The sequence below is a fragment of the Petaurus breviceps genome, unplaced genomic scaffold, assembly GCF_028583685.1.
Source record: "Petaurus breviceps papuanus isolate PSGF00001 unplaced genomic scaffold, PetGlider_PUasm1.0 90895, whole genome shotgun sequence".
NCBI lineage: Eukaryota > Metazoa > Chordata > Mammalia > Diprotodontia > Petauridae > Petaurus > Petaurus breviceps.
In genome coordinates this window covers 30,999,183-31,015,349 of record NW_027187372.1, presented here as the reverse complement: position 1 = coordinate 31,015,349, position 16,167 = coordinate 30,999,183, and the positions used below count along the sequence as shown (strand labels likewise).

The 16,167-nt window shown below is 45.0% G+C and overlaps 1 protein-coding gene across 1 annotated transcript in view; it reads right to left on the bottom strand.

Annotated features, from left to right (window-relative positions):
* Positions 1 to 10,734, bottom strand: part of NFASC (neurofascin) — a 98,739-nt gene extending 88,005 nt beyond the window's left edge. The window contains exon 1 of the mRNA XM_069074661.1: positions 10,554 to 10,734. Within this exon, the coding sequence (XP_068930762.1) occupies positions 10,554 to 10,641 (88 nt within the window). The 5' untranslated portion in view covers positions 10,642 to 10,734. The remainder of the gene's footprint in view (positions 1 to 10,553) is intronic.
* Positions 10,735 to 16,167: the final 5,433 nt, after the last annotated feature.

Genomic DNA, 16,167 nt, shown 5'->3' with positions numbered 1-16,167 from the left:
AATCCCTTATTTTCTGGGACCTAAAATAGATATCTAAACACCAAAGATTTTCTTAGTTGACCAGAGAATGGATGACCTCATGGTATGAGAGAGGGCAGAAGCTAAGCAGCATCATAGGAAGGTTGATGGTACCAGGTTGAAGGTGAGACACCATGAAAAGACTGAGGTCTCAAGGACTGTGATCTCAGTGGTCCACCTGCTCTCCCACATCTTCTCTTTCCTCTAAGCCACACCCAGAACTCTCTTTCCTCCTCCCACCAGCCTTCACTAACAACCTCTAAAGACCACGCCAACTTTGTTAGTGTAATGGAATTCTGTTATAACATATACATTTATAGATATTTTATTTCGGTTTGGAAAGACCAAAAAATGAAACAAAATTAATCCCCAGCTTCTTTGTAGGGCTCTGATCTTACATGAAATAAGGGAGGGATCCCAGTTCCTGAATCCTTTTGGGTATAGTTTTATGTAAGCACACTGATGTGGAAATTTCATTTTGCTTGATTGTCTGGAATGTTGGAAGTAGTCAGCAACTGGGGGTAAGTGATACATTTATATTTATCCCTTCTGTTCTCCCTACAGGTGAATGTAGTATAACATTCTTATTTATTTTTGACACATTTTTAAAAGTTGTGATAGTATGCTAAGATTTTCATTTTTTTAAGAGGGCTTATGGTGGGAGCTAGAAAGCTGTTGGAGTGTATGGGACAGCTGTCATGATATTTCCGCTGTCTGGCTGGGTTCTGACTTGATTTGAAGGAAAATCATCGGAACTCAGAAAATGTGGGATGGAGGAGTCAGGACAAAAAAAAAAAAGACAGAAAGAGAAGCAGAGAAGAAAGAAGAGATACCCAGGATAATTAACATTAGGCCAAACTGGAAGTGACAAAAGAAAGAACTTTCTAAAAATGAGAATTATTTGAAAATGGAATGGCTTCTGGAAGTATTCACACTACTAGCTACAAGCTAGTTATGCAGGATTTTCGTAGAATCAAAGAATGTGAGAGATGGAAGGGACCACCCACGAGGAAGAGATGCCCCTCAACCCAGGCCATCACTCCTTGGACTCCATCATAGTTCTTCCCCCCAGGTGGTTCAGGAGGTCCCCGAATGGGGTGGGAGGAACAGCCAAATGACCTCTAAATTTACTCTAAGATTTTATGAGCTTGTAAGGAGAGAGAAGACAGAAGGGGAGGGCAGTGAGAGATGGTGGAGGGTTTGTTATATCATATACTGCTAGAAAATTTAAAGGTAAGAATATGGCCACATTAGAAGATTTTTTAAAACATGAATTTTCCCATAAAATAGGCCAGAGAGGGTGAACTTGAAGGGTTACAGAAGAGAGACTTTGCTGATGTTTCCGTTTTGCCTATGGCTGGTCCTGGAGGGAGAGAGGCAGAGCTAAAATAAAGATTCCTGGGAGAGAGCAAGACTCCACCATTATGGAAGGAATGGTCCAAAGAGGCCCTTTCAGGGGCAATCCACAAAGCCTTTGGAATTTAAGCTAGGGTAAAAACCAGAGGAATTATGGGAAAGGTCAAAAGCCAAATACAACTAGGTATGAGAGAGGAAGGTGGGAAAAATGTCAATATTTTCTAAAGAATAAGGGCTGAGATAGAAACTCAGGCCTCCTGCTGATTAGCCAGGCTACTAACTTCCCCCTTCTCTACCTGATTTACTCTTAAAGGGACAGTATCCTTTCTGGCTCTTAACATTTTTGTGATTATTTCAGAGTGGGAAATAGCTGAGCTTCCAGACAGAAATCTAAGAAAGAGGGGTCAGGTACATTATAACAGCCCTGTGAGGTAAGTGCTATGATTATTCCTATTTTACAGATGGGGAAAATGAGGCTGGGAATGGTTACGTTACTTGCCTATGGTCACACAGCTGGTAAGCCTGTGTACTTACTCCCTGCCTAGGGATTCTGGCCTCTAGACAGCACAACTCTTCCTTTGCTAAGGGCATCACAAGGTCTGGGATCCCTGTGTTGCCTCCTTTCTTCTACAATTTCTTTATGAAGGAGCTACTAGGGGCCGCTAGGTGGGGCAGTGAATAGAGCACCAGCCTTGGAGTCAGGAGGACTGCAGTTCAGGTCCGACCTATGATACTTAACACAAAACTGCCATGTGACCTTGGGCAAGTCACTTAATGCTAATTGCCTTGCCTCTCCCCCTGCAAAAAAAAAAAAAAAAAAAAAAAACAAAAAAAGAAGGAGCTACTAAGTGCCAAGCTTTTATTTTATATATTCATAAGAGGCCAGAGTTGGAAGGGGCCTTAGAAATCGTTTAATTCAACCTAGTTTTCTTATAACTGAAGAAGCCAAGGCCTGGAGACTAAAATGGGCTTCTCCAAGGTCACAGAGCTAATTAAAGCGCAATTGGCCAGTGATCTTTTCATTCCATCCTGCTGCCTCTTCTGAGGCCAATCAAGTCTTTCTCTTCCCCTGTGATATGCAGGGGACCTGAGGAAGGGGGGTGGATGGGAGGACTGGAAGCACTATTATTACTATTCTGGTTATAGTAACTACAAAATCATCCATGGGGAAGCAGAGAATACCAAGACCTCCAGGGCTAGGAGTATGAACAGCTGGCTGGGGGCTTATTAAGAAACTCCTTGCTCTAGAGGGGAATGACATCTGGACTCACTGAAGTGTAATCAAGGAATTTATTAGTAGGGCTGAATGAAAGGAAAAGAAAAGCCTGCACTTAATCTACTATGGAAAAGGTCTTCGGGACCAGAGGATGAGGATTGTAAATAAATTCACACTTTCCCGGACAGCCAAGCTCCTTCCTATGTGTCACTTGGAGACGCTAGGACCATACCACCTGCCCTGCTCTCCTGCCATGGAGTTCCATATGGCCATGTCAAGAGGAGAATGCATTTGCCCTTGGAGTTCCCAAAGGGGAGGAACAGTCCTCCAACTGGGTGCTGTGGGGGGGGGGGGCAGATGGAAGGGACGCCTGTGTCTGATTTCTTTTATTCAAGTGCCCCCTTTCTTTTCCCGAGTTAGGAGTCAGCTCTGATGTTGATAGCGTCTCCGACTGCTGCCCGATGGGAGCCTCCTTCCAAAGATCAGGCTGGGGGTTAGGGCACAGAGTGAGTCTCCTGCCTGGAACTCCTTCTCTGTGGGTACCTAGGAGAAGAATGCTGAGTCTCTGGAGGGAGTAGGGGGAGGAAACGGGGAAAGATGCCAGTGGACTCGCTTCTTGGCAAACCCATACTGGCTGGCGAGGCCATTCTCTGCTTTCTGCAAAGGTCACACTGTTCTGCTTGAGTTGGTGAGGGAGTAAAGAGAGTAGGGGCTGTGGGGCTGACTCAGTGGGCCAATGCCACAGCAGTAGCAGGAGACTGCACATGTCAATGGGGGATTTGTGTGGTGCACCTGGGCTCCGTGACAGCAGGCTGGTCTTGTGGAAAACTCTGGGTTCTTGGGCCAGACAAAGGGCAAAAGCAATTCCACCATCAATGCACAGGAAAAATACTCCCTGTCGATCAAGTAAGTGGAACTGCTATGGGCAGCCGAGTCACTCCAGGGCTTCTGCAGGCCAGCAGAGATCAAAAGTTAAGATTGATACTGGATCCCAAGCACATTCTCTTGTGTCTCAGGCACATGGGGATTGATGGATGGACTCAGCTAACCATGGGATGACATCTGTTGTGCCAAGTCCAGGAGGATGGGAAGAAGGAAGGGGGGCCCTTCCCAGAATGACTTTGGGTCTTATCTAAGGGGATCATGTTTCTGTTGCCTTGCGTGGAGGTTTTGCAGCTGCCAATTTTCTTTGTGTGGAGGTATCTGTATGACTGATGGGCCGGGGTCTTTCTGTAGGACTGCTAGTGATGTACACTCAGCATTTGAGACTACCCATATTTATTTCCTGTGGTTTGCCTTGGGGTTTGTACAGTGGGGCACAGACTCAGCCAGGTCGGTTTCCAGAGCAGACAGTAAGAGGCCTCACTTTTCCAAGGCCTCACCACCAGAAACCAAGAAAAATGAAGTAAAACCAGTAGGAGGCAGGACAGTCTAAGGAGAGGGACAACACTGGACAGAGAGCCATGAAACCATGCTGCCCATCCTGACCTTTCACTCATTTGTTATATGGCCCATTTATTTTCTCTGGGCCTTAGTTTTCTTTATGTAAAATGGTGAGAGGTGGGGTAGAGAGGGGAATCTATCATCCCTGCCTCCTTACCCAAGCCTTCTTATTATATTTTCGACAAAGTGAAATAAAATAGAATGAGATTGTACCAGATGTAAGGAAATCCTAGTTCTAGCCATGACCCTGCCATTAATTTATTTGACCTTGGACAAGTCATTTAAAACCTTTCGGGGCCTCAGTTTATGGCATGGATGCCTTGTCAGAATAATGTTTTTAAACACATAAAATAAAATACATAGGATTACAAAGGAAATCAAATTTAGTAAAAAATCAAGATGTCCTTTTTTTCTCCATCCAAATTCTTGGAGCATCTGCAATCTTCACCTCTTACATCAAGAATGCCATACCTAAATGACCTTGAAAGTGCCTTCAGCCTTATGATTCTGGTCTAATGGAGATCCCCAAGGAGGAGTTTGGAGTTCTTTGTCATGAAGGTGCTACTATAGAGATTGCCCGTGGTTGCACTGGTTGCCCACATGGCTCTGTGCCTTTTCAGAGATCCAGCTGTTTTAGCAGATTCTGGAGCAATTTATTTATAGTTTCTACATTATGGGAAGTTCTGTGCCCACAGGCCCTTGGGAAGAAAGTGGCAGGTGAGGGTGGGAGTGGAGGAGGGGGAGGGTAACATGCAGAAGAGAAATGAGCCTTCACTACTTTCTTGGTAACCTAATTTCCTTTGCCCCTCAGGGATGTGGCCTCATCGAGTGCCTTATTAGACTGTCTGCCTAGGTCTGTTAATGAGAAACTCTCCTTGAGACAGTAGCATTCACACTTTATGGGAAGAGCCCCTCATTAAAGCTGCCAGGCTGGGGAAGCAAGGACCTCGTCCACCCAGAAAGCAGCACTGGGGTTTAGTGGATAGAGAGCTGACAGCAGAATCCTGGGTTCAAATCCAGTCACTGACACTTATTAGTTGTGCGATCACAGGCAAATCACTTAACCTCACTTAATCTTTCTGAGTCTCAGTTTCCCACTCTATAAAATAGGTATCTAATTTGTAGTACTTATATTTCAGGATTGATTAATGGACTATGTAAAGCATTGTATAAATGGCAGCTATTATTATTTTAAGAGTAGTGGCAGAAAGAGTCAGCCTCAGAATCAAGAAGACCTGAGTTCAAGTCCTGCCCTTGAAATATACTGGTTATGTGACCCTTATTAAGTCAATCAACTTACATCCAACTCTCAGAGGTAAGTTGCAATATAGCTGTTTATGAAGTTTTCCACTAGAGATTCCCTAATAATGATAATTTTAATAGTTAACATTTATTTGTATAGCACTTTAAGGATTTATATATAATCTCCTTTGATCTCAACACAACTCTGTGAGGTAGAGAAAATTATTATCCCTATTTTTACAGTTGAGGAAACTGAAGCTGAAATAGGTTAACTGACTTACCCAAGGACACACTGTTTATAAGTGTCTGAGGCAGGACTTGAAATACTTCCAAGTCCTGACTCTACCTATTGTACCACCTAGCTGCCTAACCTTAAACCAGTAAAGTCATTAGTCTGGACAAGAAAAACAATTCCAAACTCTGGGTCTGCCCTAGAACCACAGACAGTCTTTCACCAAGCAGAGCCCACTCTTTGAGTGGGGTCTCTGAGGCTGGGAATTTGAAGAAATGATTCTTATCCTATTAATGGCTAATGAGTTACTAATATGACTGACCACTGGTACATGAGGATGTTGATTCTGGAAATTGGTGGGCAGGGTTAGAATGGGGGAGGGAAATGATGATGATGATGATGATAGCTTCAACTGAGTTAAGGAAAAGTCAGGGAGGGGCCAAGAATAAGGGTTTCTGCTGAGACATCATGGTAGCTAATCATGCAGAGAAGAAAGGTCCAGAGGGAAAGCTAGATGGCCAGACAGCCCAGGAAATTGCACGGACCATTTATGCCTAGATTAAAGATTTCTTAGAAATGTGCTGCTCAGACTCTTCAATTAATTTCATTTTTGTCTTTGCATCATCAGTGCCTGGTTCACATAGTAGGTGCCCAATAAATGCTTGTTGATTGACTAATGAACAAAACAGAATCCATTTAGAGCACATAACATTTTATTTCTTTCCCTTCAATGTTGGTATTCCTTTTGAAAAGTTCAAACTCTGATTCTAGTGTACTTAGGGGAAAGAGAAGGGGCATCTATCCCAAGGCCAGGCAGCAGCAAATCCCAAAGGGGGCACACCTTCCCCCTCCTCCCACCCCCACTTCAACTCTTGGGTAACACAGAGTAATCATCTAATAAATAGCATAAAAGGAAGAAACTGTTAGGAGAGCCAGGACCAAGGAAGAGCTTTGACATCTGGTTTACATCCTGACCTAGGAGTAAGTCTTTTCTCTGCCTGATGTCTTTTCTATACAGGAAGCTACAGGGAAAGATTGTCATTTTAGTCATTGTCTTATCATCTTCTGATGAGTGCAGACCTTTGGGTAAAGGGGCCAAGAATCCTGTCATTGAACAGCTACAATGGACCTTGATGGAGGTTTCATCACGACCTGATCCTCTTCCCCCACCTCTGGCATGCACCCCCCCGCCCCACGAAAAAACCCAAACTCTCTCTCCCCCCCCCCAATAATTAATATCTGGTATCTGACAATGGAAGACGTTCAACAGCCAAGGTCAGTCTGGGTATATGGTACAAAATACTTAGTCCTACTTATTGCTGGGCTAGGGGCTAGACTTCCCACACTAGCCACCAGGTTCTAATATGGATAGTATTTCTATTGTGCTACAGTCTGAACTACCAACCTTAAGCAACTGTTGGGAAGAGGATGAGTAACTGCCAAATAAACCCATTGATACTATAAACACTGGGGAGCCAAGATGGTGGAGTAGAAGCAAGACCTTCCTGCGGCTCCAGCTTCCACCCTCCCCAATCCATGTAAAAAGGGGACTCTAAACAAACTTTGGAGCTGCAGAACCCACATAATGACACAGAGAAGCTAACCTCCCGCTGAGGACAGCCGGGCAGGCCGGCAGGAATCAGCCAGCACAGCACTCTGGGAGCCCAGCCCAGCACCACGTGGAGGCTTTAGCCCCAGGGCGGGCCTGACCAGCCGCCAGCCAGAGGGACTCCAGATCAGCAGCAGCTGTGGTCATTTCCAGATTTATCAATACAAAGATGCAAAGGACAAGGTGAGAGGCTAGTGCAGTCTGGACTTTGGGACCAGCAAGTGGGAGTGCGTGGCTTTTACCCCTGGGGCAAGAAGCCGCTGAGATTCCGACACAGCCAGCCAGCACCACGTGGTGGCTTCAGCTCCTGGCCTGCAGAGTGTAGGGGGACCAAGCACCAGTCTGAGGGGTAATCGCTCTTGCTTTAACCTGCTTGGATCTGGATTGCAGTCTAGGGTGGAGGTCCTGGGGTGTGTGTCCAGCTTGCCAGAGCGTGTGGAGACCTCAGAGAGGGCACCCATCTAATACCTCTGGCAGCTGAGAAAACCCCAGCGTTTGGGACAAAAACTCCCCTGTCTGGTGGCAGAGTCCTACTGTGGCAAAAAGCCCAAAAGTCAAATAATTGAGTGGCAAAATGAGCAGGCAGAGGAAACAAAGCAGACAGAAGATTCTAACATTACACTCCTATTTTGGGGATAAGAAGGAGCAAGGCATTGGAACAGGAGGAAAAGAGTGAAGTCAGTACTCCTGCACCAAAAGCTTCAAAGGAAAATACAAGCTGGTTACAGGCCATAGAGGACCTTAAGAAGCAGATAAGAGAAGTGGAGGAAAAATTGGGAAGAGAAATGAGAACAATGCAAGAAAATTATGAAATGAGAGTCAACAGCCTGACTGAAGAAAATAATACCTTAAAAAACAGACTGACTCAAATGGCAAAGGAGGCTCAAAAAGGCAATGAGGAGAAGAATGCCTTAAAAAGTCGAATTTGCCAGATGGAAAAAGAATCTCAAAAGCTCACTGAGGAGAATCATTGCTTCAGAATTAGATTGGAGCAAATGGAAGCTAATGACTTTATGAGAAATCAAGATGCTGTCAAACAGATCCAAACAAATGAAAGAATAGAAGGCAATGTGAAATATCTCATGGGAAAAACCACTGACCTGGAAAATAGATCCAGGAGAGATAATTTAAAAATTATTGGACTACCTGAAAGCCATGACCAAAGTAAGAACCTAGAAAGCATCCTCCAGGAAGTTCTCAAAGAAAACTGCCCTGATATTTTAGAATGAGAGGGCAAAATAGAGGTTGAAAGAATCCACCGATCACCTCCTGAAAAAGATCCCAAAAAGAAAACTCCTAGGAATATTATAGCCAGGTTCCAGAATTCCCAGATTAAGGAGAAAATATTACAAGCAGCCAGGAAGAAACAATTTGAATATTGTGGAAACACAATCAGGATAACCCAGGATCTGGCAGCTTCTACACTGAGGGATCAGATCGAAGGGCTTGGAATGTGATATTCCGGAGGTCAAGGGAGCTGGGATTAAGACCAAGAGTCACCTACCCAGCAAAACTGAGTATCATGTTTCAGGGGAAAATATGGTCATTCAGTGGAATACAGGACTTTCAGGCATTCTTGCTGAAAAAACCAGAGTTGAATAGAAAATTTGACATTCAGATACAAGAAGCAAGAGAAGCATGAGAAGGTAAACAGGGAAAAGAAATCATAAGGAACTTATCAAAGTTGAACTATTAACATTCCTACATGGAAAAACAATAATTGTAACTTATGAAACTTTTCTCAGTAGTTGAAGGGATTAGAAATATATATATATATATGTCTTTATATGAGGGTATGTGGGCATATGAATACATATGTGAATGTGTGTATATACGTTTACAGGTGTACATAAATAGAGGGCACGGGACCAATTTAACAGGAAGGGATGATACTTAAAAGGTGAAATTGAGAGGTGAGAGGAGTATAATGAGAGGAGATGGGGAGAGACAGATTGGGGCAAACTATCTCATACAGAAGAGGCAGGGGAAAATGGTTGCAATGGAGGGGAAGAATAGGAGGGCAGAAGGGAATGGGTCAACCTTATTCCTATTGAATCTGGCTTGAGGAGGGAGGGAAATACACACTAAATAGGGGATCTCACCCTCCAGGAGAATGGGGGGGGAGGTGATGAGAGGGGGGATGATGGAAGGGAGAGCAGGCTGGGGGGGAGGGAAGTTGGAAGCACCCACTTTTGAAAAGGGACAGGATCAAAGTAGAGAATAGAATGGGTGGGAGGGAAATGTAGTCAGTCTTTTACAATATATCTACTATGTTATTGTTTTGCATTAGCCACACATGTACAACCTATACTGAACTGCTTGTCTCCCCAGTGGGGGTGGGTGGCAGAGGGGGAAGGGATTGAATCTGGGATTGAAAGTTTTAAAATCAAATATTCAAATATATATATATATATATACATACTATTATTAATACCATCTTACAAGGAATGGGATGTACAGGCACTGAGGCATAGAGATCCACTGGAAAAGTCGAAATGGATATGGGAGAAAATATGGGAGAGAGCAGATTGGAGGTGGGGATATCCTGTGGGACTGCTGTTTTGGGGGGATGGGTGGGGGAAAAATGGGGAGAAAATTTGTAACTCAAAATCTGGCGGAAACGAATGATGTAAATCAGAAGTTAATAAAGCATTAAAAAAAATAAAAAATAAAATAAAAAAAAAGAAGAGAAGGATACTATAAACACTGGTTTGGTTACACTGAGGGAGAAATGCTGCCGTCCTCTGAGGACACAGTAAAGTGTGTTATCACAGAGCTGATCAAAAAGAAGCTCATTCTTGTGCCCCCAGTATCAGCATTATAACTTGGCTCCATTCTAATGCCCCATCTGGTGGCAGGTGTTTGCCAAGACAAACCCCTTCCCAGTCCTCTCTGCCCTCCTCCTCTAGCTCCCTACAGATGCCTGGTCCAGAGGCCGCCCAGATCCTTCAGTTTGGGGTTGACTGGTCTCAGTAACAGGGGAGGCACCCTCTGTCCCCAGAGCCCCAGTGATATGATGTGTGGGAGAGAGCTGAATGGACTGTGCCAACTGAAAATTCTGCTTTTATAGGTTAGCCAAGAATACTTGTAGGATTGGGCGGGGGGGCATAAATGAAGACCTGTCTCAAGACTTCAGGCACTTTCTCCTGGGCTTGTCCAACCCACTGCCTTCCTTTAGGGCCAATGATCAATGTGCTCATCCATGGCATGCCATGTTTTAGTAACTTCTATTAAGTTATAATTTTTCTGACAAGCTAACTCATAATCGGTCTAAGGGAGGACCAAGCCCACATCCTGACTATCCCTGTAACTACTACGCCCCAGTCCAGTTCATTTCCTTTCCAAATCCTCCCTCCTTCTCCTTTATTTCAAGTCCTCCATGTTCCCCTTTCCTCCAAAAGCATCTGGAGAAAAGAATAGGAAAGATTGGGACTCACGATCCAGAGGCACCTCAATGGCCCCAACGAGGCTGAAGAGCCAGAGGATGAAGGTTGCATGGATCCAGAGAAGTGGCCACAGAGCCATCCTGGGTGCTGGGCCCCGATCCCAGCTCCCCTTTCCTCCGGGTCTTGCCGTCTCCTGTTGCTGCTTGAGCTGGACTGCCTGGAGGACGCTCAGCTGTAGAAGGAAACAGCCATAAGTGACCATGTGTCATTCCTCCACCTCTCCCTCACCCCTCCCACCAGAGCGGGGAGGGGCACCAAGAACCCCCCATCTTCTTGGGCTGATACCAGGAAGCAGAGTATCCTCATGCTGAATGGCCATGAAAACAAGAACTGGCCCAGAGAAGACATCAGGCATCCAGCCTGCTGAGACAGCACTATCTGTTGCTTCTCCTTCTCTTACTGTTGGTTTACTTGGAACTCTGTGCCCTAGGAAGGATAACAGGGGCCCTTAAGGGTGTTTAAGCTAAGAGGTGAAAGGGAGAAGAGATGAGTAAGCAGAATAAGGAAAAGGAACTCAAAATGTCAGCTGGCTCAGGCAAACTTGAATATGAAATGAAGTGTTGTTTTTTTTTTCCCAATGAGCAGAAGTTTTTGCAAATACTTTGACCAGCTGTGGTAGATATTCCTTGCAGCTCCCTTTGAGAAGTTTGGTAGCTCTGTGCTGACTCAGGGAGCTAGCATGAGTGAAGCAATTTGCCTAGGTGGCTGTATATAGGCAAGCCTCCCAAACAGTTCAACATTTCAGTTCCTAGACCCTAGAGGCCATCCTCGGGCTAGGTGCAGCTGGGTCTGGGGCACAATCCCTTGCCCCTTGCCTCTCTGAACCCATCTAACTTGCTGCTCCACTATGGTGGGACAAGAAGGGGCAACTCCCCAGGCAGCCATTTCGAAAATGGAAACCTTTCTCCTACTCCCACTCCACTTGGCAGCTATCCAGTGCTGAAACCCAGATTGCCCTTACCTTTATACCCACCACTTCCCCCCTGACCTCCCCCAAGGAGTTAATGGTACAGGAAAGGCAAAAGAGAGGGAAGGAGGGCATCCAAGGCCCGGCGTGGTTTCTGGGCCTCACCTGGTGACAGGGAGGTAGGAAGGAAACCCTAGACTTGGAATCAGAGCCCGAGTTAGAATCATGGTTCTGCCAATTCACACTACACATGTGCCTTTGGACAGCTCAGACTCTTTGGGCATGAGTTTTCTCCTCTGTAAGATGAGGAGGGGGCCAGTAAGGTCTCTTCTAGCTCTAAATCTGTGATTCCATGTCCACAGACTGCCTATGTGGGAGGAAGAGAAGTCCTACTTCTGATTCAATCTGGCCAAATGACCCTCAGTGCCTCCAGACAGCTCCAGACCCCCTCGAGCTGCAGAACAGATGCTGATCTTCATGTTAGAGGGCGACACCCAAGAATCATAGGTGTGGTCTCCCTGCCTCCCCCTGAAAAATCCCTTGTAGGAAATCTAGATACTGATCTTCTGGATTAGGATGGATAGAGGGGAGAAGAATTTCAGATGTCATCTACTCTAACGCTCCTTATTTTTTAGATGTGGCAAGTGAGACCCAGGGAAGCACCTGAGGTCAAACAGCTAGTCAGAAGTGGGATTTGAACCCAAGTCCTCTCCCTTAAGAGTCAGCGCACTTTTGACAGTGTCAAGCTGCTTCCTTCCAAAGAGGTTGATGGTTAGTATAATGGGATCACAAAACGTCATCATCTCTGTCATCATCCAGTGAACACCTCTCACTTTACAGGTGAGAACTTAGGCCTGGGAGCTTACTGTGATCTGCTCTTACAGAGACAGCAAGACAGAAGGGGAAGGAAGGAGCATTTATACACCACCTACTATGTTCCAAGCACTGTACTAAGCATTTTTTTTTACAAATATTATCTTATTTGATGCTCACAATGACCCTGAGAGGCAGGTGCCATTATTATCCTCATTTTACACCTGAGGAAACTGAGGCAAACAGTGGTTAAGTGACTTTTCCAAAGTTAATAAGTGTTCGAGGTCCCATTTGAACTTGGGTTTTCCTGGCTACAGGTCCAGCTTCCTACACACTGACCTCCTGCTACAGGAGATCAGGAGAGCTTACTTATTCAGATTTGGACCTGGTAGACTGGTACTCACTTCTCCTTCCCAAGTTTTATATAAATGTCTATTGTTGTTGTAAATATGGCAAACAGCAACTCAAGCACCCCAGGGATGACCCTTGTATAGAACTTTAAAAAAAAACTCTGTACTACTCTGGATGACCACTAGGGAGCACAGGAATTTAGGAGTCATCAGCCTGGCCAACTCAATCCAGATGGTTCCCCGAAGGTGAGGAGAAGGTGCCAAATTTTGAGTCACAGGCTGGTAGGAGCCTTAGAGGTCACCTCTGATTGGAGGGTGGCAGGCAGAGAGCTTTTCCTAGACCCTTCATTTATGACAAGCACCCAGGCCAATCAACTCTTCATTTTCCAAGAGCTGCACTCCTCAGGACTCCATCATTCCCTTCCCCCAGGTACCTCCTTCCCCCCTTTCTTTGCATCCCCAAGACAGTGCTTGGCACACAGTAGGCCCTCAATAAATGTTTATTCACTGACTGACCTAGTCTGGGTCCACCATTTTACAAATGAGAGACGTATTCAAGGTCATACAGGTGGTGTTCACCAGGCAGCTAGTTGGGAAATGTGAGTGACAAATCACCAAATCAGGAAATTTTGGTCTGAAGGTCATTTGTCCAGTCCTCCTGACTGTCAGGCTGGGGTGATCCTCAGGCTACCTCAGAAAAAGTGGTCCTCTAATAATACACTTCTCCAGAAGAAAAGTTAACATTTGTCTGTATTCTGTATTAACATCCTTCTGGACCTACCTATACAGCTGTATCCTGTGTTCCAGGTTAGATGGAGAAGAGCCTTTGTAAAAGTCTTAGAGGGAGCATTCCTAAGTAAGGGAAGAAAGTGGGGAGGAAGATGCATCTCAAGTTTGAACTTTGGGGAGGGGGGAAGAAAACCAAAGTCTAGATCTTGGCTTTGTCATTATGTGAAGGCACTGCCATGGTGCTACAGAGAGGGGAGGTGTGTCTTATTTGGGGGGCCCTTGGCAGAAACCAGAATCCTGGAACGGTTTACAAAGAAGAAATATGTGAGCAAGAGCCAGAGTGAAGCCCAATTGTTTCTGATCTTTTTGGTCTTAGGTCATTGAAAAAACACTCGTGGGAGCCTGGAGAGGGCAAGCAGGGAAGCTTCCCATTAACTTTCCTGACACTGAGGTGATCTCTAGCTATTCAGATCTCTCAAGAATCTTCTCTCTTTCACTCGACCCTAGAGCTGGATAAGACCTTAAAAGTCATTTAGTCCAATTTTTTTTTTTGTAGACGAGGAAACTGAGTCCTGGAGATGCAAAGGGACTGATGTCTTTGGCGGAGCTGAGGCTATAACACAGGCCTATGATGTCCACCTGCCTACTTACTGATTGATGGATTCCAGGCCTCTGCCTGGCCCTCCTGGAACCCTGTTATGCTTCGTGCTCTCCTACAGGGTTGGAAGGTTTAAGGAGCAACCAGGATGCAGCAAGTACCAAGTTCATGAGAATGACAGTTTGGGAATGGCCATGGCACTCAAAAGGGCCCAGGGTATCTCCACATGGGCAGCCCTGCTACCTAAGAGGAGAAGCAAATATACCTGGAGGTAAATAATGAACTCCCAAAATGGCAGCAGAGGTTAGATGAGGACACTATGGGGGAGCATGCCCCCAAGGAATGGACTTTTGTCATCATCCAGGCCACCCCTCTTACTTTCTGGATGAGGAAATAGGGTCATAGAGGTTAGGTGACCTTCCTGAACTCACAGAGCAAAATATAAAGGGAAGGGAATAAGCATTAATGTGGTACCAACTGTGTATCAAGTACTATGCTAACAACTTTCTTTTTATTTTGTTTTGTTTTTGCTTTTTGGAGGGCAGTTGGAGTTAAGTGACTCGCCCAAGGTCACACAGCTAGTAAGTGTTAAGTGTTTGAGGTCGGATTTGAACTCAGGTCCACCTGACTCCAGGGCCAGTGCTCTATTCACTGCACCACCTAGCCACCCCATGCTAACAGCTTTTTACAAATATTATCTCATTTGATCATCACCACAGCACTACAAAGAAGATGTTACTATTATCCTAATTTTTGCATGGATTGCTGCTGATTTTTATTTTTCTCAGTGTGGATTATCTCTTCTTAGACTGGTTACTGCAAATGTTCAATGCCATAATATTTTCTTTAGCATCCCAGCATATCTTGGCCCTTTGCCTTGGCTGATGGTGTGGGTTCTGGGAATGAAGATTCATTATGGTATCAGCTTAGGCCAAATAGTTCCTAGCTGACACTGTCCTAGATTGATTTGGCTATAGCCTCCATCTGGATGGTAGAAATCAGGGAAAGGAAGTGGATCCTTGGGAAATGACTTGGCATTCTGGTGGAGCATTCTTGGGCAAGGAGGAGTAAGCATGAGGAGTGAGTCAAGGGTTGGGGCTGGGGTAGGAAGTGTATTCTGGATTCCAATTGGCTCTACACTTACTATGCTACAGTGTTAAGGGACAGCTATGGGGTGAAAAGGGAGAACTGCGTCTTATTTAGGGGTCTTTGATGGAAACCAGAAGCCTGGACTATTTATGAAAGAGAAACATCTGGATAAGAGTAAGAGATAAGCCTCATTACTCAAAAAGTTAATAACTCATAGTGTTTTTAAATGGTGGTGCCGTAGGGAGAAGGGAGTAGGGTCATTAATAACTTATTAGAACACAAGGATGTCCAAGGGTTCAACAGCCTCCTATCTCATCCCCATTCTTCCACAGGGCACAACATCTGCCATTCAGAAGGCGCCTTTAGAGAGCTAACCCAACTTCCTCACCCACAGCTCTCCCCTTATCTTACACAAGAGGAAGCCTAATCCCAGGGAAGTTACATGACTTGTCCAAGGTCAAACAGTTCCTCAGTAGCAGAGCTGGGACCAAACCTGAAGCCTTCCAACTTGGTGCTTTAAAAAAAAATACTAGGGGCAGCTAGGTGGTGCAGTGAATAGATCATTGACGCTGGAGTCAGGAGGACTTGAGTTCAAATCTGGCCTCACACACCTAACACAAAAACTAGCCGTGTGACCTTGGGCAAGTCACTTAACCCCAATTGCCCTCCAAAAAGCAAATAAATAAGTAATACATTTAAAAAAATATTGTGTGGTATCCCCATGAACAACAGCATTCCAAAGTACACTTGCAATTTTAAAGAGAAAGAAATCTGGTTTCTGAGCTGGACATACAGAAGTAGCATGGTGGATAGAATACTGCACCAGGAGTCAAGAAGACCTGAATTCAAATTTGACGTCAGATACTCATTACCTGTGTGACCCTAGTCAAGTCACTTAACCTCTTCCTGCCTCAGTTTCCTCAGCTATAAAATGGAGATAACATAGTACCTATTCCCAGGGTTGTTGTGAGGATAATATGTGTAAAATCTATCAGGCAATAAATATTTATTAAATGTCAACTTTGCCAAGCACTGCGCTAAGTGCGAAAGGATGTAAAGAAAGATAAAAGGCAGTTCCTGCTCTCTAGAAGCCCCAGTCTAACAGGAAAGACAACATGC